Source organism: Sus scrofa, chromosome 7, assembly GCF_054392235.1.
Source record: "Sus scrofa isolate SSC_HxYL_T2T_F1_AM1 chromosome 7, Sscrofa_HxYL_maternal_Yorkshire_Landrace_v2.0, whole genome shotgun sequence".
NCBI lineage: Eukaryota > Metazoa > Chordata > Mammalia > Artiodactyla > Suidae > Sus > Sus scrofa.
Window position 1 is genome coordinate 38,029,195 of NC_139389.1, and position 27,211 is coordinate 38,056,405.

The 27,211-nt window shown below is 41.5% G+C and overlaps 1 protein-coding gene across 1 annotated transcript in view; it reads left to right on the top strand.

Moving 5' to 3' along the window:
* Positions 1-27,211, top strand: part of COL21A1 (collagen type XXI alpha 1 chain) — a 193,988-nt gene that overhangs the window by 47,678 nt on the left and 119,099 nt on the right. Inside the window, exons 2-5 of the mRNA XM_084967938.1 lie at positions 9,744-9,855; positions 13,653-14,204; positions 26,329-26,497; positions 26,586-26,802. Coding sequence (XP_084824064.1) covers positions 9,768-9,855; positions 13,653-14,204; positions 26,329-26,497; positions 26,586-26,802 — 1,026 coding nt within the window. The 5' untranslated portion in view covers positions 9,744-9,767. The remainder of the gene's footprint in view (positions 1-9,743; positions 9,856-13,652; positions 14,205-26,328; positions 26,498-26,585; positions 26,803-27,211) is intronic.

A 27,211-nucleotide genomic window follows, 5' to 3' on the forward strand; every position in this document is an offset into this window, starting at 1 on the left:
TGTCTCATGTCTCATGTCCTCCGGATCTGCAATCAGCTATTTTCCCTGAAGAGCCCTGGTTTCTTTTCATGGGAAGTGGTATTGAGAAACCACAGGTGGCATGCTGGGGTGGATTACTGGTGATTTTACGCAAAACGTGAACATTAATTGCTCATTTTCACCCATTTTCTTTCACCCTGGCTGCTCTTCTGCCCGCGATATTTATTTTCTACTTAGCGCCCTGTATTGCTGTTTGGCTTTGTATAGGCTAACCTTTTATTTTCTAAGTAGCAAGCAAGGAACATCTAGGGCGAGACTCCCGTTGCATGACTCCCAAACCATTATCGGGTGTTCTTTTTGGTGTACCACGGGAGAGCTGGAAGATTTGGAGGCTGGAGAACAATTTGACCTGAGTTAGATGTTTAGAACATCATTAGTTTTTCCCTTTGGGAATTGATGTCTTTGCTTTTTCTGATACTTTATTGTAAAAATTAGAGCTGAGTTAAAAAATAAAAATGAGGCTAATGTATGTTAATATAACAGGAAGGTAGGGATAGGGGAAAAAGGGGGCTACATTTATAAGCACAGCTTAAAATTACTGACAGAATTCCATGGTATGATTTTAGTGGATCTGCTGGCACGGGCCAATAAAGTACACTGTTCCCCATGTTCCTTGGCGATCTTTTTACTGGTCTCATTTTGAACGATTACACAGACATGTATATCCTTTCATTGCCTGAATATTGAGAAGCTGCTGTGGCCAGATGGGATTTTAAACCCCTCCGCCAAATTACAGGCAGGTCGCTGCCACTCACTTTTTCGTGTGTCGCTTATATTAATGGGTGCGATGCAATGTACTCTACAGACACACCAAGCAAGCGGTCCCCCACCCACTCTGCAGTGTGAGAGCAAACTCTGCAAAGAGTAAAAGAATGGCTTCTGGGAATCTGTCAGCCCCCTGGCTGTGAAAGGGGATTTATAATTGCCTGTCTGTCTACCCTCCTAGATTTTTGTTTAGGGAAATGTGATGGCAAATGTGCATTGTTTAGTTAACCATAAATTGCTTTATACAATCGAGGTGGCATTAATTACTTATTTAAGAGGGTATGATTTGACCTATGAAGTTCAAAAAGTTAGAACTATAGTTCTTTTGTTTTAATGATAACTCAAACAAACCAAACTCAGCATACATACATATATACCTGAACTCATTCTTTTTTTTTTTTTTAATCTTTTTAGGGCCACACCCGCAGCATATGGAGGTTCCCAGGCCAGGGGTCCAATCAGAGCTGTAGACACTGGCCTACACCACAGCCACAGCAACTCCAGATCCGAGCTGCCTCTGCAGCCTACACCACAGCTCACAGCAATGCCAGATCCTTAACCCACTGAGTGAGGCCGGGGATCGAACCTGCATCCTCATGGTTGCCAGTCTGATTCATTTCCACTGAGCCATGACGGGAACTCCCTGAACTCATTCTTTTTTTTTTTTTTTTTTTTTTTACTCAAATGAATTTATCACATCTGTAGTTGTGTAATGATCATAACAATCTGATTTCACAGGATTTCTATCCCACAGTCCAAGCACATCTCCCCCCCGCCCAAAGCTGTCTCCTCCGGAGACCACCTGAACTCATTCCTAATTCTTTACTGGTTTGCCAGCATTTTGCCTCTGTCAAGTCTGGTGTCCCAACTGGGGCTTCCTTCCACCACCTTAATGTTATACATAGAATACACAGGGTGTGTGTTTGGGTGGGGGTGCGCGCACATGTGTAGAAATGTGGAGACCAGAATTTCAGTTTCCCCACATCTTCTTGTTTTACAGTATAGTTCAAAGACAGCGTGTATAAATAAGCATGCGTGTTAGTGTCTCATGAGGGAACTATTTTTAGTCTTCAAATTTATTTCAAGGTTTTACAACCAAGCTCAGCAACCTCATTTCGAGAGGGCATTTTTCCTGACAGTCCCTGGCTTTTACGCATTTTAAAAGCTTTCAGGCATTCCTGGTCGCTCCCCACACGAATTCCCATGCCTTTCCTGTCATTGGACCCAGTGCGATACACCCATCTCAAGGAGACAAGGACTTGGCTTTCATCTGTATCCACTCTTCTCAGAATTTTAGTGACAGGCATTTATTTTGATTTTAATAAAATATTAGCAATGGTGGCAGTGGACTATGATTCAGATAAGGAGATGGAAGGAGGAGGAAAAGTAGAACAGAACAGTCACCCATTGATCTCGTTTCTCTGGGAATTATTTTTATTAAAGTATAGTTGATTTGCAATGTTGAGTCCATTTCCAATGTACAGCAAAGTGATCCAGTCATACATATGTAGATATATTTTTTCTCATATTATCTTCTATTATGGTCTATCCCAAGACACTGAATTTTAGAGAACTCTCGACTTTGAGTGGGTTGCGCTGCTCATTGTGAACCCCTTGCCATGCTGCACGCGAGCGTCACATCTTCCATGTCCACTTTGCATTTCGGGGAAGGGTCCTAACGGTCACACACTCCCCAGGGTCCCCCTTTCGGGGAAGGGTCCTAACGGTCACACACTCCCCGGGGTCCCCCTACCTGGTCGTAGCCCTGCCCTTCTGCCTCCTCCTCCCTCGCCTCTCCTCATGGACCTTCCTTTTGTTCCAAGAACAAGCAAACGTGCTCCACCCTCAGCAGGAAGGTTGGTCCTCAGTGCCAGGCAAGGATGGCTCTGTCACCTTCCCCAAGTGTCAGCTCATCAGCATCCTTTCAGACACCTTCTCCGACCTCCAGACTGAAGGCAGCCCTTCTTGCTCCTGGCCCATGTTATACATGACTGTATTCATGTCTTTCTTTTTATTAGTTTATTTTTTATTTTTGAAGTGTTATTGATTTACCGTGTTGTGCCAATTTCTACTGTACGGCAAAGTGACCCAGCCATATCTATATGTGTACACACACACACACACACACACACACACACACACACACACTGCTTTTCTCATAGTATCTTCTGTCATGTTCTATCCCAAGAGACTGGACCCAGTTCCCTGTGCTGTACAGTAGGACCTCATTGCTTATCCACTCTAAATGGAATAGGTTGCATCTACCAACCCCATTTCTTTATACTACCCACCACGAGCTGAAATGATCTCACCCAACCATTTATTTAGTGTCTGGCAGAAAAACTCTAGGAAAGCAGATTCCTGATCTAGTATGGTCCCTGCTGAATCCCCCGCACCTGAAAGAGTCACATGACAGGAGCCTGATAAATATTTGTTGTTGAATGAACTGAGCGGAAAGAATTCTGGAGTGAGAACCTGAGTGTAAGTTGTGGGTCTGTTGCTTATTGGGGTGCAGGCGAGAGGCAAGCTGTGGTATCCAGGTCAGCCTCAACACCTCCCAAGGTTAAATGACCTAGTACTGTCTCCAGCAGTGTAAACTGTACACTTTTCTTATCACAATAATCCTATGAGGTTCTTGATTATGGATCACCTTCTCTGTAGTTGAAAGGAAGATTACAGATCTCCAGTTTCACCGTGGTTTTTTTTTGAACATTAGAGCATGGTAAGAAAGTTAGTTAGTGGCAGTGTTAAATCTGTAGCCTGGATTACGTGGTAGAGGATTAGCCTAGTGTATGTTCCACATTAGCCGGCGAGCTCAATCTAAATTGCTTCATTCGGGGAGTTCCCCGGTGGCACAGTGTGTTAAGGATCTGGCGCTGTCACTGCTGTAGCTCAGGTCACTACTGCGGCAGGCGTTGGATCCCTGGCCCTGGAACTTCCACATGCTGTGGGCACAGGCATTAAAGGAAGAAAAGAAAGGGAGGGAGGAAAGAAGGAAGAAAGGAAGAAAGAAAACAAATGCCTACGTTCTGTTAAAAGTAATTTCCTCCATTTTCACTATCTCTGAAGAGCTCTTACGGTAGCACTGAGAGGTTAAATTCTTACAAAACAGAACCGTCCATCATTAAAGGTGGCATCTGTTCCCGTGTTCCTTAGAGGCCTGTTCACTAGATGGGAAGCAGCAATTATGGATGTTAGGGACCATCAGCATCATCTGGGAGCTTATTAGACGTGAACCATCTTAGGTCATATACAAAACCCACTGAATCAGAACCTGCATTGTGACACGCTCTCTAAGCGATTTCTGTGCATGTTAACGTTTGCAAAATGCGGACGCTGAAGTTACTCTGAGTAGCCAACCTCTAGAAATTCTTGAATATAGAGCTTCTCTGAATTTTGCTCTCCTCTTTGGGGTTGCTAACTTGCTTCTCTACCAGGGGAATAGGAAGTTGTTTTTTTCTTATCATTTCTGCATTGCCTTACACCAGAATTTCTAGACATTTGGTGTACATTAGCATATGGGAAGATTTTTATTTTATTTATTTCATTTCATTTCGATTTATGTGTTCGACCCCTTGCCCCGCAGTCTGAAGCTAATGGTAGGGCCAGGGTATCTATATGTGTAACAAGCCCCTAGGTGATGGAAGTAAATGGTAACCTTATATGCCTCAGCTTATATGCATCATGTGTAAGCATCTGTACAATTAAATAGCTGTAAAATATTTTTTTAATTTTTCTAATTTTTTCCCGCTATACAGCATGGGGATCAAATTATTCTTACATGCATACATTTTCCCCCACCCTTTGTCCTGTTGCAATATGAGTATCTAGACAAAGTTATCAATGCTACTCAGCAGAATCTGCTTGTAAATCTATTCTAAGTTATGTCTGATAAGCCCAAGCTCCCAATCCCTCCCACTCCCTCCCTCTCCCATCAGGCAGCCACAAGTCTGTTTTCCAAGTCCATGATTTTCTTTTCTGAGGAGATGTTCATTTGTGCTGGATATTAGATTCCAGTTATAAGTGATATCATATGGTATTTGTCTTTGTCTTTCTGGTTCATTTCACTCAGTATGAGATTCTCTAGTTCCACCCATGTTGCTGCAAATGGCATTATGTCATTCTTTTTTATGGCTGAGTAGTATTCCATTGTGTATATATACCCCATCTTCCTAATCCAATCATCTGTTGATGGACATTTGGGTTGTTTCCATGTCCTGGCTCTTGTGAATAGTGCTGCAATGAACATGTGGGTGCATGTGTCTCTTTTAAGTAGAGTTTTGTCAGGATAGATGCCCAAGAGTGGGATTGTGGGGTCATATGGAAGTTCTATGTATAGATTTCTAAGGTATCTCCAAACTGTTCTCCATAGTGGCTGTACCAGTTTACATTCCCACCAACAGTGCAGAAGGGTTCCCTTTTCTCCACAGCCCCTCCAGCACTTGTTCTTTGTGGACTTATTAATGATGGCCATTCTGACTGGTGTGAGGTGGTATCTCATGGTAGTTTTGATGTGCATTTCTCTTATAATCAGCGATGTTGAGCATTTTTCATGTGTTTGCTGGCTGTCTGTATATCTTCCTTGGAGAAATGTCTATTCAGGTCTTTTGCCCATTTTTCCATTGATTGGCTTTTTTGCTGTTGAGTTGTATAAGTTGCTTATATATTCTAGAGATTAAGCCCTTGTCAGTTGCATCATTTGAAACTATTATCTCCCATTCTGTAAGTTGTCTTTTTGTTTTCTTTTGGGTTTCCTTTGCTATGCAAAAGCTTTTCAGTTTGATTAGGTCCCATGGATTTATTTTTGCTCTAATTTCTATTGCTTTGGGAGACTGACCTGAGAAAATACTCATGATGTTGATGTCAGAGAGTGTTTTGCCTATGTTTTCTTCTAGGAGTTTCATGGTGTCCTGTCGTATATTTAAGTCTTTCAGCCATTTTGAGTTTATTTTCATGCATGGTGTGAGGGTGTGTTCTAATTTCATTGCTTTGCATGCAGCTGTCCAGGTTTCCCAGCAATGCTTGCTGAATAGACTTTCTTTTTTCCATTTTATGTTCTGGCCTCCCTTGTCAAAGATTAATTGACCATAGGTGTCAGGTTTATTTCCGGATTCTCTATTCTGTTCCATTGGTCTGTCTGTCTGTTTTGATACCAGTACCACACTGTTTTGATGACTGTGGCTTTGTAGTATTTCTTGAAGTCTGGGAGAGTTATGCCTCCTGCTTGGTTTTTGTTTCTCAGGATTGCTTTGGCGATTCTGGGTCTTTTGTGGTTCCATATAAAATTTTGGCTTGTTTGTTCTACTTCTGTGAAAAATGTCATGGGTAATTTGATAGGGATTGCATTGAATCTGTAGATTGCCTTGGGTAGTATGGCCATTTTTACAATATTGATTTTCCCAATCCATGAACATGGAATATCTTTCCACTTGTTTACATCTTCTTTGATTTCTTTGATTAAAGTTTTATAGTTCTCGGCATATAGGTCCTTTACCTCCTTGGTCAGGTGTATTCTGAGGTATTTGATTTTGTGAGGTGCAATTTTAAAAGGTATTGTATTTTTGTGTTCCTTTTCTAATATTTCATTGCTGGTATACAGAAATGCAACTGACTTCTGAATGTGAATCTTATATCCTACTACTTTGCTGAATTTATTAATCAGTTCAAGTAGTTTTGGGGTTGAGTCCTTAGGGTTTTCTAGGTATAGTATCATGTCATCTGCATACAGTGACAGTTTGATCTCTTCTCTTCCTATATGGATGCCTTTTATTTCTTTTGTTTGTCTAATTGCTGTGGCTAGGACTTCCAAAACTGTGTTGAAAAACAGTGGTGAGAGTGGGCATCCCTGTCTTGTTCCAGATTTGAGTGAGAAGGCTTTCAGTTTTTCCCCATTGAGTATTATATTTGCTGTGGGTTTATCATAAATGGCTTTGATTATGTTCAGGAATGTTCCCTCTATACCCACTTTGGTGAGGGTCTTGATCATGAATGGATGTTGAAGTTTGTCAAATGCTTTTTCTGCGTCTATTGAGATGATCATATGATTTTTGACTTTTCTTTTGTTAATGTGGTGTATGACATTGATTGATCTGCGTATGTTGAACCATCCTTGTGTACCTGGGATGAACCCTACCTGGCCATGGTGTATAATTTTTTTGATATGTTGTTGGATTCGGTTGGCTAAGATTTTGTTTATGTAAAATATATTTATTAAATATACTAGTTATGTTTCAGTGGTGAAATAAAATGGCAGTAATAGGTAGTTAATGCCTTTTTCATATCACCTGCTTTAGTGGGTACCAGTCTAGAATATGCCAAATGCCATTGACAGTTAACTTTAGTCCAAGGATTCTGAAGGAATCAGATACTACATAGAAATAATGAGGATGTTTTTGGTAGCAGACCAAAATAACTTAATTTTGAGGCTTTGGGGGGAGGAAGTTAGTCAATATTTATTAGTACACATTGTTGCCATAAAACAGTACCTCCTAGATATGACTCACGAAAAATGCTTCTCACTGACATTTTTTGACCTTTATAGCTCTTTGCCCAGAGGGCCAGCCTCATTTTAAAAAGGACAATGATGATTTTGGACTCATTGATGTTTGTCAAGATATAAATCATATGCAACAAATTATACAGTTTTTAAGCTTTCAGCATAATGGCCCCAGACCATGCACCCCAGTATCACACTGTAAATGCAGACTTTCTAACATCCAGCAAGTTTGTTTTTTTTTTGTGCCGCGTTCCTGTTGACTTCTCCCACCAAAGGGAGATGGTTCCTGATTTCTAACCCTGAAGGTTAGTTTCCTACCTTGGGACTTCATATCGGTAGAGTCATGCTCTGTGTATTCTTTTGTATTTGGCTGGTTTCATCAAATAGAACGTATTTAAAATGCATGCCTGTTATTCATGTATAACACTAATTTATTATTTTTTTTGTTGCTCTGTTCTGTTAGGTGACTCTCACCAACTTGTTGGTCCATTTTCCTGTGGATAGCATTTGAGTTATTTCGAGTTTGGAACTGTTATGAGTAAAACCGCTATAAACACTGTTCAAGTCTTTTTGTTGGCACGTTTTCACTTCTCTTGGTTATATACTTAGCAGAAGAGTTTCTGAGCAGAGTTTAATTTTGTAAGAAACTGAACCTAACAGTTCTCCAAAGTGGTTACATCATTTTTCACTCTTACCAAAAATGTAGGAGTTCCTATTTCTCCACATAGCCTCATAAATATTCAATATTGTCAGACTCTTAATGTTAGCCATTTTAGAGGGTATGAAATGATATCTTATTGTGGTTTTAGCATATACTTCTCTGAGGACTAATAATGAGAACCATTTCACATGTTACTGGCTATTTCTACATTTTTAAAGTAATAATTAAAAAGTCTGTTACAAGAATCCGACTAGGAACCATGAGGTTTCAGGTTCGATCCCTGGCCTTGCTTAGTGGGTTAAGGATCCGGCGTTGCTATGAGCTGTGGTGTAGGTCACAGACACGGCTCCAATCTGACATGGCTGTGGCTGTGGTTAGGCTGGTGGCTACAGCTCCAATTAGACCCCTAGCCTGGGAACCTCCATGTGCTGCAGGTGCGGCCCGAAAAAGATTAAAAAAAGACCAAAAAAAAAAAAAAAGTCTGTTTAATACTTTTATTCTTTTTAAAAAATGGATTGTTTTCTTTTTATTGTTGATTTGTAGAAGTTTTAAAATCTATGTACAGTCTGTATGCAAGTCATTTTTTGTTAAGTGTTTTACTCTGAATATTGGCTTATATTCTTAATGGCATCTTTTGAGGAACAGAAATGTTGAAGTTTGGTAAAATCTAATGTGTCTCTGTTTTTAAAATTGATAGCAGCTTTGGGGTCCTAAGAAAATTTGCCTCATCTCGCAGTTGTGAAGATACTCCCTTGTGTTTTCTTCTAGAAGCCTTAAAGCTTTAGCTTTTACATTTAGATCTCTGCTTTATCTAATTTTTGTATATGGAATGAAATGGGGTCAAGGTTCATTTTCTTGTTTATTCAGTTGATCCAGCATCATTTATTGAAAAGACTTTCCTTTACTATGCAGTTACTTAGACACTTTTATTGCACATCAGCTGACCATGTAAGTGTGGGTCTATTTCTGAACTTCACTGCCTCTTACTTTATATGTATATATGTATATTTTTAACTTTTATAATGATTTTTATTTTTTCCATTATATTTATCCTTACACCAACAGCAAGCACACTTGCTTGACTGCTGTAGCTAGATTACTCTAAGTCAAAATCAGATAGTGTAAATTCCCCAGCTTAGTGTGCTTCTTAATCACAATCGTTCTTTCTTTCTTTTCTTTTCTTTTTAGGGCCGCACCCGCAGCATATGGAGGTTCCAGGCTAGGGGTCTAATCAGAGCTGCAGCTGCTGGCTACAGCCAGAGCCACATGGGATAGGAGCTGCGTCTTCAACCTGCACCACAGCTCATGACAACACTGGATCCTTAACACACTGAGCGAGGACGGGGATCGAACTCACAACCTCATGGTTCCTAGTCATATTTTTTTCTGCTGCGCCACAACGGGAACTGCAAATCCGTATTTAAAAGAAGGATGTGTGCTGCCATTGAGGTAACTGAAAAGGATGCGCTAAAGCACTGTGGGCTATGCTAAAAGGAGGGATTCTAGTAAATATTTTGAGCAAAGCCTAAAGTTGTAGAGAAGTTTTTGCTTTTCCAAGATGATTATGAATTTCAAAAATTTTATCATGGTCTTCCTCAGTTCCCATTCATTGCTGTCTTGTGTTGATATAGTTGAAGTATGGCTATTTTGAACATGTATGTTAATTCTAAAGTCAGTACAAATTAGCTTTGATTTACAGATTCAAACTCATCATGTTTAGGTATTTGTCTTTATTTTTCTATTGTATGTAACTTTCTTTCTTTCTTTCTTTTTTTCTTATAGGAATTCTAAAACCAAAACAGAAACATGGCTCATCAGATTACATTTCTGCGGATGGTTTTGGTCCTGCTTCTTCAGAATTCTGTGTTAGCGGAAGATGGGGAAATAAGATCAAGTAAGAATCACCAGCATTTTCTGCTTTGATTGTGGGAATCAAATCAAAGGAGCTCCAGCAGTGGCTTTAAGGATTTTATTGTCTGTAATTCCCTAAAATAAATGAATCATTCTGTTACACAATAACTGTAGGAAAAGCTATCAGAAGTCATTCTGAGAAAATTCGATTGTAATAGTTTATTTCATTAACCCATCAGGCTCTGGAATAAACAGTCTGGTATTAAGTCCATATTCAGCCATTTATATAAGCTTCAGCCATTTATATAAGCCTAGGAGTTCCTATTGTGGTGCAGTGGAAACAAATCCAACTGGTAATCATGAGGTTTCGGGTTCGATTTCTGGCCGTGCTCAGTGGGTTCAGGATCCAGCATTGCCGTGAGCTGTGGTGTAGGTTGCAGACGCAGCTTGGATCCTGCATTGCTGCGCCTGTGGTGTAGGCCAGCAGCTGTAGCTCTGATTCAACCCCTAGCCTGGGAACTTCCACACCTACTGTAAATGAATCATGGTTTTTCTGTAACAGTTAAACTAGATGTTTGGACAATGTGATTCAACCTGGCTTTTTAGGTGCAGCCTTAAAAAGAAAAAAAAAAAAAAGTACCTGCTTCATAGGATGGTTATCAGGACCATCCTGTCAGTTTATCACGTAGAGATAGTGAGATAATGCCTGTCAATAAGATAATGCGTATAAATGGCTTAGCACAGTGCCGTCTCAGTAAGTGATAACTGTATTTTTCTACAAGCCTGTGGGAAGTCTTACATTGGAGAAGAAAGGATATGTTAATTTTTTTTGTCTTTCTTTTTTTTTTAGGGCTGTACCCATGGCACATGCAGGTTCCCAGGCTAGGGATCTAATAAGAGCTGTAGCCACTGGCCACAGCCACAGCTACAGCAAAGCCAGATCTGAGCCATGTCTGCGACCTACTCCACAGCTCACGGCAACCCCAGATCCTTAACCCACTGAGTGAGGCCAGGGATCAAACCTGCGTCTGTGGATGCTGGTCAGATTCGTTTCTGCTGAGCTGCAGTGGGAGCTCCGGGGCTGTGTTAATCAAAGTTCTTCTACCAGGCCATCCTTTATCAACATCATGCTTCTTTTTAAAAGTTGGCTTATATTCGTATTTTCAAACACATAACCCTACACACCTACTGTAAATGAATCATGGTTTTTCTGTAACAGTTAAATCAGATGTTTGGACAATGTGATTCAGCCTGGCCTAAGAGTTATCAAAATAATAATTGTTCATGTTTGCATAACACTCTTAAGTTTAGTCCACCCAAGTGCTCTACAAGGCAGGTACTCTGTTTTTTGAGCAATAAAAGCAATTCATCAAATTTCAGGGGCTAGTGTGTTGCCGTACATATATCTGGTTAGAGCCATGGCTGGTATTTGAACCGTACTTTTGATCTTCACTGTGTTCCTTTCCTGTGACACCAGGGACCCCCTGTTCCGAGACAGCCTCTGGGGGTGATGTTTCATCTGGGTTTATAAACGGCAGTACTTGCCTTTGTACCCATGCTCTTGGCCAACCTTGCAGTTATGAGATATATGGCCCATGGCTCTGGAACGGGGTAGAAGGGGCCAAGAATAACGCCATCAGGGTTTATTGCCACTGAGTGGGGTGGTACACAGACCCTGGCAGGTCCAGGCAGTACCGAGCCTCAGAGCACCAAGAAAGGGCAACGTTGAAGCGTCCTGAAGACACAAGCTTCCTGTCCTTTTGTCTCCCCCACAAAACTCCAATAAAAGCCTTGCCCTGTCATCCCCATTCTGCTTCCAAAAACAACAGGACAGCTGCATTCCCTTGGGTTAGAACATTTGCCTCTGCAAGGGCTCCACCTCTGCCCCTGCCCTGAACTCTGGCCGTGGCCATCTCGGCAGAGGTTACTGGAATAGCATCCCAAACACCCCCTGCACTGCGACACCACCTGCCCCATAGCCCCTTAGGAGTGATGTCGTAATCACAGTTACATCTTTGAGCCAAAGCCATGTTTTGGCAATTCGGAAGGGAGGGTGACTTTGGGACTCTGCTGTGTGTCCTCCTGACAAGGGTTTACTCCCGCTGGTTACAGTGATACGGAGTCAACTGTAAGACCGGTTTCTTCGTATTAGCCTGTCTTCATCCCAGGTATGTAAGTAGACAAAGATAAGGAAAAGAATGAAAGGGAAGGAAAGAAAAAGAGGGCGTAAGAAAGGTGAAGGGAGGGAGACATGGATTGACCAATTGATTGACTCCAAGGAGATGCAAAAACTCTTACTTGTCATCAAACAGTTTTTTTTTCCTCCAGTACCATTCTTTGCAATTTTGATATCTTATTTGCAATATATCCAAAAAATAAATCATTTTAATTATAACTTTGTAAAGAGCATCTGATCACGACTCTAGGGAGACCATTAATCTGAGTAAAACTACAGGATTTGACATTTGCTGTCCCATCAGCCTGACTCACTTTATCCTCTTCTGACTCACCATCTCCAGAGATGTGGGATTCCTTACCGTAGGGGCCCTAAATGCTTTGAGTGCAGACGTTAGAGAAGAAAAGGCAAGCAGAGCTGTTCCTTCCTGTTCTCTCTGCCGGCCGCTCCAAATCATTGGAGTGACCCGGACAAACCAGTTTGTCTTTCAGCGTGTTACTGTCACTCACCTCTGGACCTTTGCACTTGCCGTCCCCTCTAACCAGAACGTCCTCCTTTTGACCTGGTGAAAGCTCTGCTTCCCAGTCTCATTGCCTGTCAGCTTTCTCACAAAACTGCCCCTGACCTTGCACAGTTAAGCTGCACCCCACCCCCCAAACATTCTCATCATTCTTCCTACCTTCTAGAACCAGCCAGCTGTTCCTCCTACTCGGCTGTGAGCTTTGAGATATTTCATGTAATCAGTATACCCTGCAAGAATGAGGTGGAGTTCGAGCCATGCTGTGGACTGTGGAAAAGAGAGTTAAGATTGGTTTTTATTGCAGTCTAGTTGATATACGATATTGTGTTAGTTTCTGCTGTACAGCAAAGTGATTCAGTCATACATATGTATACATTTTTATATTCTTTTCCATTATGGTTTATCACAGGATGTTGAATAGAGTTCCCTGTGCTACACAGTAGTAGGACCTTGTTGTTTATCCATCCTCGATATAATAGTTTGTATCTACTAATCCCCAGATTCTCAGCTCTTCCCTTTCCCTCGGCAACCACGAGTCTGTTCTCTGTGTCTGTGAGTCTGTTTCTGCTTTTTAGATAGCTTCATTTGCATCTTATTTTATTTTTTTGGCTTTTTGCCTCTTCTAGGGCCGCTTCCCGCGGCATATGGAGGTTCCCAGGCTAGGGGTCCAATCGGAGCTGTAGCCACCGGCCAACGCCAGAGCCACAGCAACTCGGGATCCAAGCTGAGTCTGCGACCTACACCACAGCTCACAGCAACGCTGGATCCTTAACCCACTGAGCGAGGCCAGGGATCGAACCTACAACCTCATGGTTCCTAGTCGGATTCGTTAACCACTGCGCCACGACGGAAGCTCCCATTTGCATCTTATTTTAGAGGGGCTCAAACTTGTACCTCTGTAGCCGCCGGAGGCGCTCCAGTCAGATTCTTCGCCCCTGTGCCACAGCAGGAGCTCTTCCTTTGTATTACATGTCAGCTTTATTGCAGTATAAGTGACACATAAAATTGTAAGACATTTAAAGCATATGTCATGGTGACATTACATATATTGTGAAAGGGTTTCCCCCGTGTGGTTAATGACAAATTCGTGCATTTAAAACCTCCCACTTCGGGTTTTCCTGTGACGGTTTTCGTTTTCTCGTAGGTTGTCGGACTGCCCCTACAGATTTAGTTTTCATCTTGGATGGCTCTTACAGCGTTGGCCCAGAAAACTTTGAAATCGTCAAGAAGTGGCTCGTCAATATCACGAAGAACTTTGACATTGGCCCAAAGTTTATTCAGGTGGGGGTGGTTCAGTACAGTGACTACCCCGTCCTGGAGATTCCCCTCGGAAGGCACGAGTCGGGGGAGAAGTTGCTGGCAGCCGTGGGCTCCATCCACTACTTGGGAGGAAACACGCGGACCGGCAAGGCCATCCAGTTTGCCCTCGACTACCTTTTCGCCAAGTCCTCCCGATTTCTGACGAAGATTGCGGTGGTCCTGACAGACGGCAAATCCCAAGACGAAGTCAAGGATGCCGCAGAAGCAGCAAGAGACAGTAAAATCACATTATTTGCCATTGGTGTTGGTTCGGAAACAGAAGATGCGGAGCTGAGAGCTATCGCCAACAAGCCTTCGTCCACGTATGTGTTTCATGTGGAAGACTATATAGCAATATCCAAGATCCGGGAGGTGATGAAGCAGAAACTCTGCGAAGGTAAGCCTTCCTGGGACCCGGAAGCAGCAAATGGTTGTGCTTTCGTGTATTGGGGTGTAACCTGTCCATTTTCCCTGGGGGAGATGTTTGTATCGCATGTCAAATTATCCAAGTTCCAACTAGGCGAGCACACATTTTTGTGTTACTTATGCTGCATAAGTTTTGTTTTTAGGAACAATTGCTTTCCTTATAAAAGCTACAGTTGGAAAACAGAATACTTTGTTATTTTTTGTTTTTTCCTTTTAGTTACAATTATTTATTGTGGAGATGGGAGAAAATAAAGACATGCAAAGAATACAAACACGTGTGGAACACACAGAATCGATCATATCCACTCCTGTTAACAAGTTTTTCTGTCTTTTCATTCCAGTCTTTTCCTTTTCTTATTTCAGTGTGTATGAGAGTTTATTCATGCTCCCAAGTAAGGATAATAGTGTATATATAATTTCATACTCTATTTTCATATTATCATATACTCTGTTATTGTGTGTGTAATTTTCATGCTCTGTTTAACATGATAGCTGTTAAGATAATTTATTTAAAAGATATCTTTTAAGATAATTTATTTAATAGTTTCTCCGTTTTTGTATGTTTGGCTTATTTCTAAGTTTTTCTAATACAAATAACAGTGAATATTCTCGTAGCTAATTCCAAATGAGACTCTCTATTTCTCCAGAAAACAAAGATCAAATTACTAACATTTTTAAAATTTGGGGGAGTTCCCTTTGTGGTTCAGCAGTAACGAATGAACCTGCCTAATATTCATGAGAATGCGGATTTGATCCCTGGCCTTGCTCAGTGGATTAAGGATCCGGCATTGCCATGAACTGTGGTGTGGGTCACAGATGCGACCCCAATCTGGCATTGCTGTGGCGGTGGTGTAGGCTGTCAGCTGCAGTTCCAATTCCATCCCTAGCCTGGGATCTTCCATATGCTGCAGGTGCGGCCCTTAAAAAAAAAAAAAAAAAAAAGAGCAAAAAGAAAAATAAAATAAAATTTTGGAAGAATGTTAAAAATTCCACTTAAGAAACACACTCACACCAGAAGTGAGAGAGTATTTGAAAATCTTGTACTTAATCAGTTTATTAATTTTGCTTATATCATTCCATAAAGTCTAACTTCATGTTTAAGATCGCTCCTCGGTATGGGAAAGTTCCAGTTTTTGGTAAAATTAATCCTGTTGGGGTATAGACATGCTTGTGTTCACATTATTTGGAGGGAGAATAATTTATTCATATCTTTTATTTTTAATATTATATGCATTTAATATACCATATATCTTTAAAAATACTATTCATTTTAATGGAAATGCCTTTTATCTAGTTTACCTACAAAACCTCTAAAAATAGGTTGGCTCACTTTTGATAGAAAAATTTGTAAATGATTGTGGCTTAGAAGACAGTTAATTCCTCTATTTCTTTCATATTTTGGGGGGATCGGGTAGAGAAAAACATTTTAAAGTTTTTTAGATTATTTTTTAAAGTATAGAAAATTAAGAATTTTCTTTAATAAAAATTTTTAAAAGGTATTAACAAGCTCAAATGATCATTGTAGTTATTCTTTTTATGAGTCTCTTTCTAATAGACTGTGCCGACTTTTTTTTGTCTTTTGGCCATTTCTCGGGCCACTCCCGTGGCACGTGGAGGTTCCCAGGCTTGGAGTCCAAACGGAGCTGTAGCCACCGGCCAATACCAGAGCCACAGCAACGCGGGATCAGAGCTGCATCTGCAACCTACACCACAGCTCGTGGCAACACCAGATCCTTAACCCACTGAGCAAGGCCAGGGATCGAACCTGCAACCTCTTGGTTCCTAGTCAGATTCGTTAACCAATGAGTTAAGGATCCGGTGTTGCTGTGAGCTATGGTGTAGGTCACAGACGAGGCTCGAGAGGCTCGGATCCCGAGTTGCTGTGGCTGTGGTGTAGGCCGGCAGCTACAGCTCCGATTAGACCCCCTAACCTGGGAACCTCCATATGCCAAGGGTGCAGCCCTAGAAAAGGCAAAAAGGCCAAAAGTCAAAAAAAAAAAAAAATTACTCCTACTTTGTTCTGCCCTTTGCTTGGAGATTGCTGGATAATTTGATTATCTAATTCAAGCCTCATGGTACTTTGTCATAATGGCCTGGTGTATCACTCTCCCCTACTTAGTTTATCTTGCATTTCGGTAGAAGCCAAAAAAGGTAAAGGTAGACACATCAGGAGCCATGGCCAGGACAACCGAGCTGTTCTTAGAGGTAGTGAGTATTTTAGCTTCTGTGCTTCTGTGACATGTATGTGATGAACTTCCCTGCCCTCACATGACACTGATTTCTTCCTTTCTGCCTTTCTGCTCGTGGTACATACACATATGCTTGAATTCCCACCCACAGACCTGGAGCACAGGAAGATGAGAGGGCGGCGGTGGGCTGAGTTTGGTAGACGGGATAGGACTGAGTATAATATTTCATAAAGCCTCATCACATATTCAGGGGAATCACTTTGTATCCTATCTAGAGGGCAAAAGAATCTAAATCTAATCTGCCTTGGAGACAACCTATATTGTCAATGGCTTGTAGATATCCAAAAATATGAATTTTCCATTCATTTAATTAGAGAGGCTGGAGCTATGTCTCAAGTAAAGAAATACTATATGTTTATATTTTATGTGAACAGCAATGTTTGGGTATTAGATTGGAAAAAGGATGACTGTGGTATAACTCAGAAAATACACAAATTATAGCATTCAGCAGACAGTGTTTATCATCTAGATGCAGCTGCCTAAGTTGATTATTGCTAGGAAAGAAAGAAACAAGAAAGCATTCAGAATAATTTTCATAAGAATGTTTAAAACTTGTATGAGGAGTTCCCATCAGAAACAAATCTGACTAGTATCCAAGAGGACACAGGTTTGATCCCTGCCCTCGCTCAGTGGGTTAAGGATTCGGCATTGCCATGAGCTGTGGTGTAGGTCGCAGATGCATTTCTGTGGCTGTGGCATAGGCTGGCGGGTACAGCTCCGATTGGACTCCTAGCCTGGGAACCTCCATACGCCGTGGTACAGACCTAAAAAGACCCGGAAAAACTTGTGTGAATAGCTCTTTGTCCCATCCTTTCTCTCTCTCTAAAATATTATTATGTGTAATAGCTGTTACCTAATGACATATTTTATTCTCATAACAGCTTCATGCTTTTTAAGTGACAGTTGGCACATAGTGGGAGTGAAAATTGCGACAACCACTCTGGAAAGGTCCTTAACATTATGGATTATAGCAAAACCTATACTGTTATCCTATGAAACCGAAATTCTACTTCTAGATGTTGAACTATGAGAAATAAGTTCACGTGTTTACCGAAAGACTATTCAGGAATGTTCATAACAGCTTTAAGACAAATAGCCCCAAGCTGGAAACAGCTCAAATGATTCCCCACAGGAAAACAGATAAGTACATCATCGTCTAATTCATACAGTGGAATACTACACAGCACCACCCCACCAACAGCAAAAAACCACATCCTGTTGTATGCAAAAACATGGCATTGTGTTGAGTAAGAAAAGTTGAATTTAAAAAAATAGATGCTGGAGTTCCCGTCACGGCGCAGTGGTTAACGAATCCGACTAGGAACCATGAGGTTGTGGGTTCAATCCCTGGCCTTGCTCAGTGGGTTAAGGATCCGGCGTTGCCATGAGCTGTGGTGTAGGTTGCAGACGTGGCTCGGATCCCATGTTGCTGTGGCTCTGGCGTAGGCTGGTGGCTACAGCTCCGATTAGACCCCTAGCCTGGGAACCTCCATATGCTGCAGGAAGCGGCCCTAGAAAAGGCAAAAAGACAAAACAAAACAAAAAAGATACTGCATGGGTCATTTATATTAAGTTCAAGAACAGACAACGCAAAATTAATCAATGGGGATATAAATCATACCAGTGGTGGCTGCTGGTGGTGGTGGTTATTATCTGTGAAGGATCATGAGGTGACTTTCAAGATGTTGTCTGGTCTGGGTGCTAGTTATATAAGTGTATGCATGTGTGCCCACATATGCATATAACTGGGCGCTAATTATAAATGCATGTAACTGGGTGCTAGTTACATAAGGGTATTCATTCATATGAGCTGTTGTACACTTGAGACTAGGGCATTTTACTGAATTAGGTTGTATCTTAATAGAAAGGGGTTTTTCTGTTGTTTGAATTCAGTAAACAGAATGTCTATTAAAATAAAGCTCTTGATGGTTTTCTCTGTAAACCTGAAGCCATATAATTATATGGTGGACCAGCCCAATCCCTGGAGTTAGACCTGGATGGGGATTTGGTTCCTGACTTTGTCAATATCACGTTCTTGAAGTGTGATACTAGGCTAAGTGACTGGCTCCAACCTTGGTGATACAGACCTTTTTATTTTATTTTATTTTAAATCTATTTTTTATTGCCATTTCCTCCAACACCCTTTTTTTTCCCCACTGTACAGCATGGGGACCCAGTTACACATACATGTATACATAATTTTTTTCTCCCATTGTAGTGCTGTGTTGTAAGTATCTAGACATAATTCTCAGTGCTACACAGCAGGATCTCATTATTAATCCATTCCAAGAGCAATAGTTTGCATCTATTAACCCCAAGCTTCCAGCCTCCACCCCCCCCCCTCCGCCTCCACCCCTGGCAACCACAAGTCTATTCTCCAAGTCCATGATTTTCTTTTCTGTGGAAAGGGTCATTTGGGCTGTATGTTAGCTACCAGACATGAGTGATATCATATGATATTTGTCTTTCTCTTTCTGACTTAACTTCTCTCAGTATGAGAGTCTGGGAATGTAAGCTGGTACAGCCACTATGGAGAACAGTATGGAGGTACCTTAGAAATCTATACATAGAACTATTTTATTTTATTTTATTTTATTTTTTGCATTTTAAAGAATAGTAACTTTTTTGGCCACATCCTCAGCATGTGGAAGTTCCTGGGCCAGAGACTGAACCTGAGCTGCAGTTGACCCGCATCACAGCTGTGGCAACACTGGATCCTTAACCCACTGTGCCACATGGGAACTTCCAATGGTAACGTTTATTATATTGTACAGTTTCTGTGGATTAGGGACATGGGCAAAACTGAGCTGAATGGTCATGACTCAAGTTCTCTCAAGGAATCGAAGTCAAGATGTCAGTGGGGCAGCAGTCAGCTGAAGGCTTGACTGGGGCTGGAGGACCTACTTTTAAGGCGACTCACTCAAGCGGTTGCTGAGTCAGTCCTGGCTGTTGGCAGGCGGCCGCCGTTCCTGGTCACATGGACTTCTCCAAGGAGCTGCTTGAACGTCCTTACAACATGCCAGCTGGCTTCCCCCAGGGTGAGTGGTCCCAGAGAGCCAGGGGAAGCTGCAGTATCTTTCATGGTCTAGACTTGGAAGCCACACCTCTTCATTTCGGAAATATCCTGTTGGTTACAGAGGTCATTCCTATGAGGGAGAGAAGAGAGACCACATTTTATGAACATTAATTAATATCAGTATGCTAGAGAAGCAAAGGGATGTGTTTAAGGTGACTTGATGTCTGGTTTGAAAAAAAATAGCATTCGTATGTTAAAATGTGGCATAACTGTAATATCTGACAAAAGGTTTTTCTCGGTTTTGGGGGTTTTTTGGTTTGTTTTAGGGTTGCTTTTTTTTTTTTTTTTTTGGCTTTTTAGCACTGTACCCACAGCATATGGAAGTTCCCAGGCTAGGGGTCTTATCAGAGCTGCAGCTGGGGGCCTACACCCCAGCCACGGCAATGCCAGATCTGAGCTACATCTGTGACCTACACCACAGTTCACGGCAACACCGGATCCCTAACCCACTGAGTGGGGCCAGGAATCGAATCCACATCCTCATGGATACTAGTTGGGTTTGCTACTGCTGAGCACAACAGGAACTCCAAAAGTTCTTCCCATCCAATCAAAAATGAAGAAAAGGAGTAAAGAATGGGTTAAAGGAATTGTTCCGTACTATTGTCTGGATATGTGCAAAAGCAAAACACCTTTCTTCATCTATAGTGTTCAGGTAGAAGAAAGGATAACAAAAAGTTCATCACATAATCAAAGCTTTTAAAATGAAAAAATGGCAAAACCAGATGAGTTTTGTAATTTTGTAAGCCTTTAAAGTTGTATTCTAACTATTTTCTATGTCCAGGATGGATTTCCATTTTCTTACATTTTTTCTTATTGTTCAAAAACAATATATCCTATGTTAGTGAGGTTTCTTACCAGTAAAGTAGACTGTAACTTTTCTAGTTTGTGCACAGCTTTTACTTAAGGCCAGTTGGTGGTTCTTGTTCCAGTGACTTATCCTGAAAGGAGTATGATCAGAATCTCTACTTAGCATGTCACACTGTCCAGCAGCCAGGTGTTTGGCAAACATCTTCCACTGATAAAGGAGGGTTGACCCTAAATCAGCCTGTATTTCAAGACAGTGGGGCTGTTCTCTGGTCAGCAGGATTAAAGCATTCACTCTGTGATGAGAAGAGAAATTTTGTGAAATCAGGCTTTGGTAAGAGGATTTCTGCTTGGATGCTTTATTTTGGAATTGCTGTTGTGAGTTCATTGTATTTCCAGTACGAGGTCATGGAGTCGAAGTTATCACAGTCTTAGTACTAAATTGAGACAATAGCAAATATGCCTCCTTTTTTATGAACTTATACATGATGTTAAAGTACATGATGGTATAGGAGTTCCCTGGTGGCATAGTAGGTTAAGGATTAGGCGTTGTCACTTCTTTTTTTTTTTTTTTTTTTTGTCTTTTTGCCTTTTCTAGGGCCCTCCCGCAAATGGTTCCCAGGCTAGGAGTCTAATCAGAGCTGTAGCCACCGGCCTACGCCAGAGCCACAGCAACACGGGATCTGAGCCGTGTCTGTGACCTATACCACAGCTCACAGCAACGCCGGATCCTTAACCCACTAAGCAAGGCCAGGGATCGAACCCGCAATGTCATGGTTCTTAGTCGGGTTCGTTAACCACTGCACCACAACGGGAACTCCTGGACTGGGAACTTCTGCATGCCACAATTGTGGGGAAAAAAAAAAATCTAATAGGCTTTCGTGAAGGCACCATATTAAATTGCCACTGAACGCTGCTGAGAGGTGTGTTTCAATGGCACATTTACTCATGTTGCCTCACTATTGAAACAAAGTCCAGTCCAGGCAAGTTTAAAGAAGCTGCTTCGCACAGAGCTGAGCTGTCCCAGAGGGACCACAGACAACTATGTTTCAGTGGGATCTTGGTCTGGATCCGTAGAATTACTTTTGATGTCTGACCACAAATCTCCTTATAAAATCTTCTAGTTCTCGATAAAACATGTGACTTACAAACAGTCTGGCAATGTGGAGCTGGGTTGACTGGGAACTTACAAACTAAGCTAGGTGTGCTCTGGAGTAATGTATTCATCATGAATTCATATAATTGTGCCCCTATAATGTTAACTTACAGGTAGAAGGGTGTAGCTGGACACGTGTGATGGTGCTGGTTCGACTTAAGATAGGCAGTGTCTATGCCCCTTTGCATGGCAAGATTTTAAACAAAACACATTGATAAGACTGAATCACTTGGGCTACTAAGCCCTGAGATTTACCGAAAAGCATTGTTACTGGATCCATCCCAGAAAGCATTCCTTTTCTGAATACTCTCTGAACATATTGGAGTAAAATTAAATTTTAGCTGTGTCTGTGGGAAACCATTTGTGAACTTAGGGCTTCTGAGGGTTTTTGGTCCTTGCTCCTGAATGCATTCCTTTAAACTAACGTGTTTTATCTAGATTGTTCTTCCTACCTGTTGTAAGCATTATATCAAAGCCCCAGCTGGCTCTCTTTAACGTTTGCTTTTCCTCAGATGTAAGAAGATAACTTTCAAGTTTGAGCTTTTACTTCAGTTTCCATTCCCCTTTCTGGATGTGGTTGTATACTTGTACATGCATTTCTTTTTTCTACACAATAGGAAGGTAATTATTTACTTCTGTTACCCTGGAAGTTGGTGGAAAATTGTTGGCTGGCAATCAAAGTAGCTTTTTATATATGGAAAGTTTCTTTCTTTTTTTTTTTTTTTCTTTTTGGCCGCAGCCATGGCATGCGAAAGTTCCCTGGGCCAGGGATCGAACCCGCACCATAGCAGTGACCCAGGGCACTATAGTTACAACACCAAATCCTTAAGCTACTGAGCCACAGGAAAACTCCTATGGAAACGCTTCTACCTGTTTCCCCATAACTGGGTGTTACATATACCGAGCTATTTCAACTTCTTTACTACATTTTAATTTTCAGTTCCCATGTGTAAGGATATCTTATCATTCTCATAGCTGAGCAAATTGAGAAGAAAAATTATTTCTTCAAGAAAATATAATTATTGGAGTTTCCATTGTGTTTCAGCGGGTTAAGAATCTGACATAGTATATCCATGAGGATGTGAGTTCAATCCCTGTCATCACTCAGTGGGTTAAGGATCCAGTGTTACCACCAGCTGCAGTATAGGTTGCAGATGCGGCTCAGATCTGACATTGCTGTGGCTGTGGTGTAGGCCTCAGCTGCAGCTCCTGTTCAACCCCTAGCCTGGGAACTTCCTTTTTTATTTTTAGTATTATTTTTTTTATTTTATTTTTTATTATTTTTTTATTTTTTTGCTTTTTAGGGCCGCACCTGCAGCATATGGAGGTTCCCAGGCTAGGGGTCTAATCGGAGCTGTTGCTGCCAGCCTACACCAGAGCCACAGCAACGCCAGATCCGAGCCACATCTATGACCTACACCACAGCTCACAGCACTGCCAGATCCTCAACCCCCTGAGCGAGGCCAGGAATCGAACCTGCAACCTCATGGTTTCTAGTTGGATTCATTTCCACTGTGCCTTTGCTGCAGGTGCGGCCCTAAAAAATAAATAAATTTTTAAAAAGAAAATAGAATTAGTTAAATACCTTTCCCCTAATGAGATGTGCTAGGTGATCATGAAAACATGGCTGTACTAAAGTTATTAACGTGCAGCCCCCAGTTTGCGAACCATGCCACGCTGCTGCCTATACTCTGAGGATTAGAATATAGTGCAGAAGGTGTTGCTGTAGAAAGAGGATGGACACAGCACCTGCTCCCCCCCCCCTCCCCACGGCACTGGTGTCTGCTTTGGAGTTAACACAGCACTTTCCCACGAGTGCTCACGTTTCCTCCTCAGACACACCCCTGGGGAGAAGATCGCTGTTCGGGCTTCACGGATGAGAATCCACCGGTTCCTGGGGGTTCCGTTCCAAAGAGGCTGAGGTCCGAACCTCAGGTTCTGGTCTTCAGTTGGGCCCCTTTGTTCGACATCTTAATAACTTCTCTTTTGTAAAGCAAATCAAAGGAGCAGTTCCAGTCTAAATGGGTCGTGTTTAACTCATGTTCTTTTCGGCTGAACCTCTTTCTTTCGCAATTTTTTTTTGAATATTTAATAGTGGTATAAGTTACTTAACATATAAACTGCACATAAGTATACATTTTCATGGTTTTCCTAAAACCAAAAGTTTCGTTGAAAACGAAAGACAATCTGTAATAATTACTTAGTTAAACTTTTCAGTTACATACCAATTATCCAAGAAACACCAATTATTCAAGAAAACAGAGCAGGCAAGATATTTGAAGCACAGATAATTCTTGAGAAAATAACCAACAAAACTTTGAAGATATTTTCCTCATAAAGGATCCAAAAGAACGCATGTTAAAAGTTGAGATGCCGTTTTGAATTAAATTTTTTGAGGTGACGCGTCCATATTCTCTGTTCCCTTGCGCCCTCCCTAAAACAAATTCGGCATCACAGTGACAGGAACATTTTAACTTAATTTATTGATTTATGATGTCAACTGAGTCACACAGTGTTATTGGGACACCTGTTCCCTGCTTCTTGAGGAGGAGCTTTAGCTAAACTGGCTTTTTTTAAAATAAGCCATCCTGATTTTATATGAAAATGAGTTTTAAAATTATACCAAATCTCAGATTTAGGTAGAGGTGGAAAAGTTTGTTAAACACTAGCAAATGTAGTCCAGTAGGGTGGTAAAGGAGTAATATTTGTCAGAAGAGGGGTGATTTCAAAATGCAAAAATGGTTTAATATCAAAGTCCAGTTTGTCACTCCTCTGCTCAGAATTCACCCGAACTGACGCTTCTCCTGACTCAGGCAATTTGTTGTTGGTTGGTTCTCATTCTTCGAAACCAAAAGCAGTGCCATGAGGAGTATATAGATTGACTTTTCAGATCTCTCTCCACCTTCTCTCACGCCTCAGCACAGATGAGAAAATGTGTTTTGGGTGTTCCTGTCTTGGCTCAGTGGTAACAAACCCAATCAGCAACCATGAAGACGCAGGTTTGAACCCTGGCCTTGCTCGGTGGGTTAAGGATCCCAGCATTGCCGAGAGCTGTGGTGTAGGTCGCAGACACGGCTCGGATCCTGCGTGGCTGTGGCTCTGGCGTAGGCTAGCAGCTGCGGCTCCCATTTGACCCTTAGCCTGGGAACTTCCATATGCCCTGGGTGCGGCCCTAAAGAGAAACGAAAAAAAAGAAAAGAAAATGTGTTTGGGGATACGAGCCTTTGATGAAAGTAGCTGGTCACAGTTGGCAGAGTGTCTTTGGCTTTCTTCTCTTTGGATCAGCAGACTGTGGAGCTGGGGTTCCATTTCCTCTTTAGGCCACGTGTGAGCTCCATGAGCAGGTCCTGGCCTCGGCCAGCTGGGGAGTAAATCAGCCCAGGAGGGTGTGGTGAATTGTGCTGCAGTCTCAAGAGACTCCCTGGATCACCCTCGAACCAGCATCTTCTCTTTGTCCTGTTCCTATAGCTTCTCATCACTTAGCTCTAAGCTTCCCAGGGGAAGAAGCATGTGATGGACTAGGTCCCTTCAAAACTCAGCAGCTTCAGATCCAAAGGAGAAAATACTCCTCCCTTCCCAGGCATGCGTCTAATTGTATTTAGATCAAACCTTTATTTTGTTTCAAATAGTCTATGGTACAAATTATGACAGTAGGTATTAGGCTAATGAAATACATCTCATCACTCTTATTGTATTTTAAGTGCGGTACCTTTCCTTCTCCTTAGTGTTATGTAAGAAAGTGATTGTCTTAAAGCACATTTAGTGCAGTTTGTTCTTATTTTCTTCTCTAAGCTACTCTATAAAATATAAGTAGTCATGGTCAGTGCGTGTTATATGATGGCCTTGGAAGAGTCTGAAAATACTGCAACATTCCTACAGTATAACAGCCTAATAGCATTTCAACCATACAAAATTTTCCATATAATTTGAGACACTAGTTTCCCAGAGAAGTGAAAATATTACCATATTTTTATAATTTATATAGTTGACTTCTCATGCAAACCTTAATGATTCTTTTAAAGGAAACAGTCTTTATTTATAAATACGATTAATAGAATATATAATATAATCATAGATGAGGTCATAGGCCCCTTTGAAGAATTTCCAGGAACAGAAAAGACCCACAGTTTTTTCCAGCGTGACAGAAGCAATGCTATTTCGAACTGTAGAATTATAAACTGCTAGAACTGGAAAGTCTATCAGGAATGACGCACATTATTTCACCCCTCAAATGCTGGGACCGCAAGGAAGCAGTCAGAGTTGTCTCCGAGATCTGGGAGATGTAAGAGCAGTATCCAAGGGCACGTGACTGACTACAGCAAATCCGGGGTGAGGATCTGGAATCCTGCTCCAGGGCTTTCCTACCTGCTGGGTATCAGGTCGCCTCTTATTCAAGGTAGTGAAGGGTAAACGTCAGCAGAGCGCTGTCCTTAAACCATTAGCAAATGTTCCCTTTACACGGTCGTTTTACTTGGATCGTTTATGGGGGAAAAAGACAATTGCGAATTCATTCTTAAATACTAAAAACAATCCCACATGCTTTCTGAGAAAATACATTTACATACATTTGTGTGCATATGTTTTATAATTCTACATTCTTTGTTTTTTGTTTGTTTGTTTTGGCCGTTCCCAAGGCATGCCGAAGTTCCGGGGGCAGGGATCGAACCAGCGCCACAGCAGCACCCAAGCACAACACCAAGTCCTTAACCTGCTCCAATTCTATGTTCATATTGCTCCCTTTCTTTTCTTCTTCAAGTAACCCAGGATCAATCAACTTTTAACCACTTTTGCTTTTGCTTTTGCTTTATAGAATCCGTCTGTCCAACACGAATTCCAGTGGCCGCGCGTGATGAGAAGGGGTTTGATATTCTTTTAGGCTTGGGTGTAAAGAAAAAGGCTAAGAAGAGAATTCAGCTTTCGCCAACGAAGATAAAAGGATATGAAGTAACATCAAAAGTGGATTTATCAGAATCCACAAGGTAAGCGTGCTGTGTTGCCCGGCTTTTCCCTGCTGTCTGCAGACGAGCTGAGAACCCCTCACGCTCATATATGTTCTTCTTTTTCCAGCAATGTGTTCCCAGAAGGTCTTCCTCCATCATACGTGTTTGTCTCCACTCAGAGATTTAAGGTCAAGAAAATGTGGGATTTATGGAGAATTTTAACTATGGATGGAAGGCCACAAATAGCAGTTACCTTAAATGGAGTGGACAAAACGTTACTGTTTACCACAACCAGCGTCATTAATGGATCACAGGTGGTCACCTTTGCTGACCCTCGAGTTAAGGTAAAGATGCCTGGGGATAACCATCGGGTTTGTGTGTTTGGGGGAAGGAGAGCCATAATTTTAACATGACTGAAAAGATGTTGACTGCATGTTTTAAATTTGCGTTACGGAATAAAAGCAACAACAGAAAAATGTTTTTTTAATTCATAAGAAATTGAAGGGTGGGGAAGCTAACATTTTTTTGAGTACCTGCTACCAGGTGCCCAGAGTATTTAATTATGAAAATCACCCAAGGAAGAAGCTCCTGCTCTCATTTTTAGGTCTGGTCAGTTTCCACGTCTGTGTTGGTCTGTTTTATACTTCCACGTCCTACGGGATGTTGAGGTAAAGTCCTGTTTGTCAGATCATTAAATACAGGGGTAATGGGTACAGAATTCCCATTTATTAGGAGGACACTTTATATCCCCCA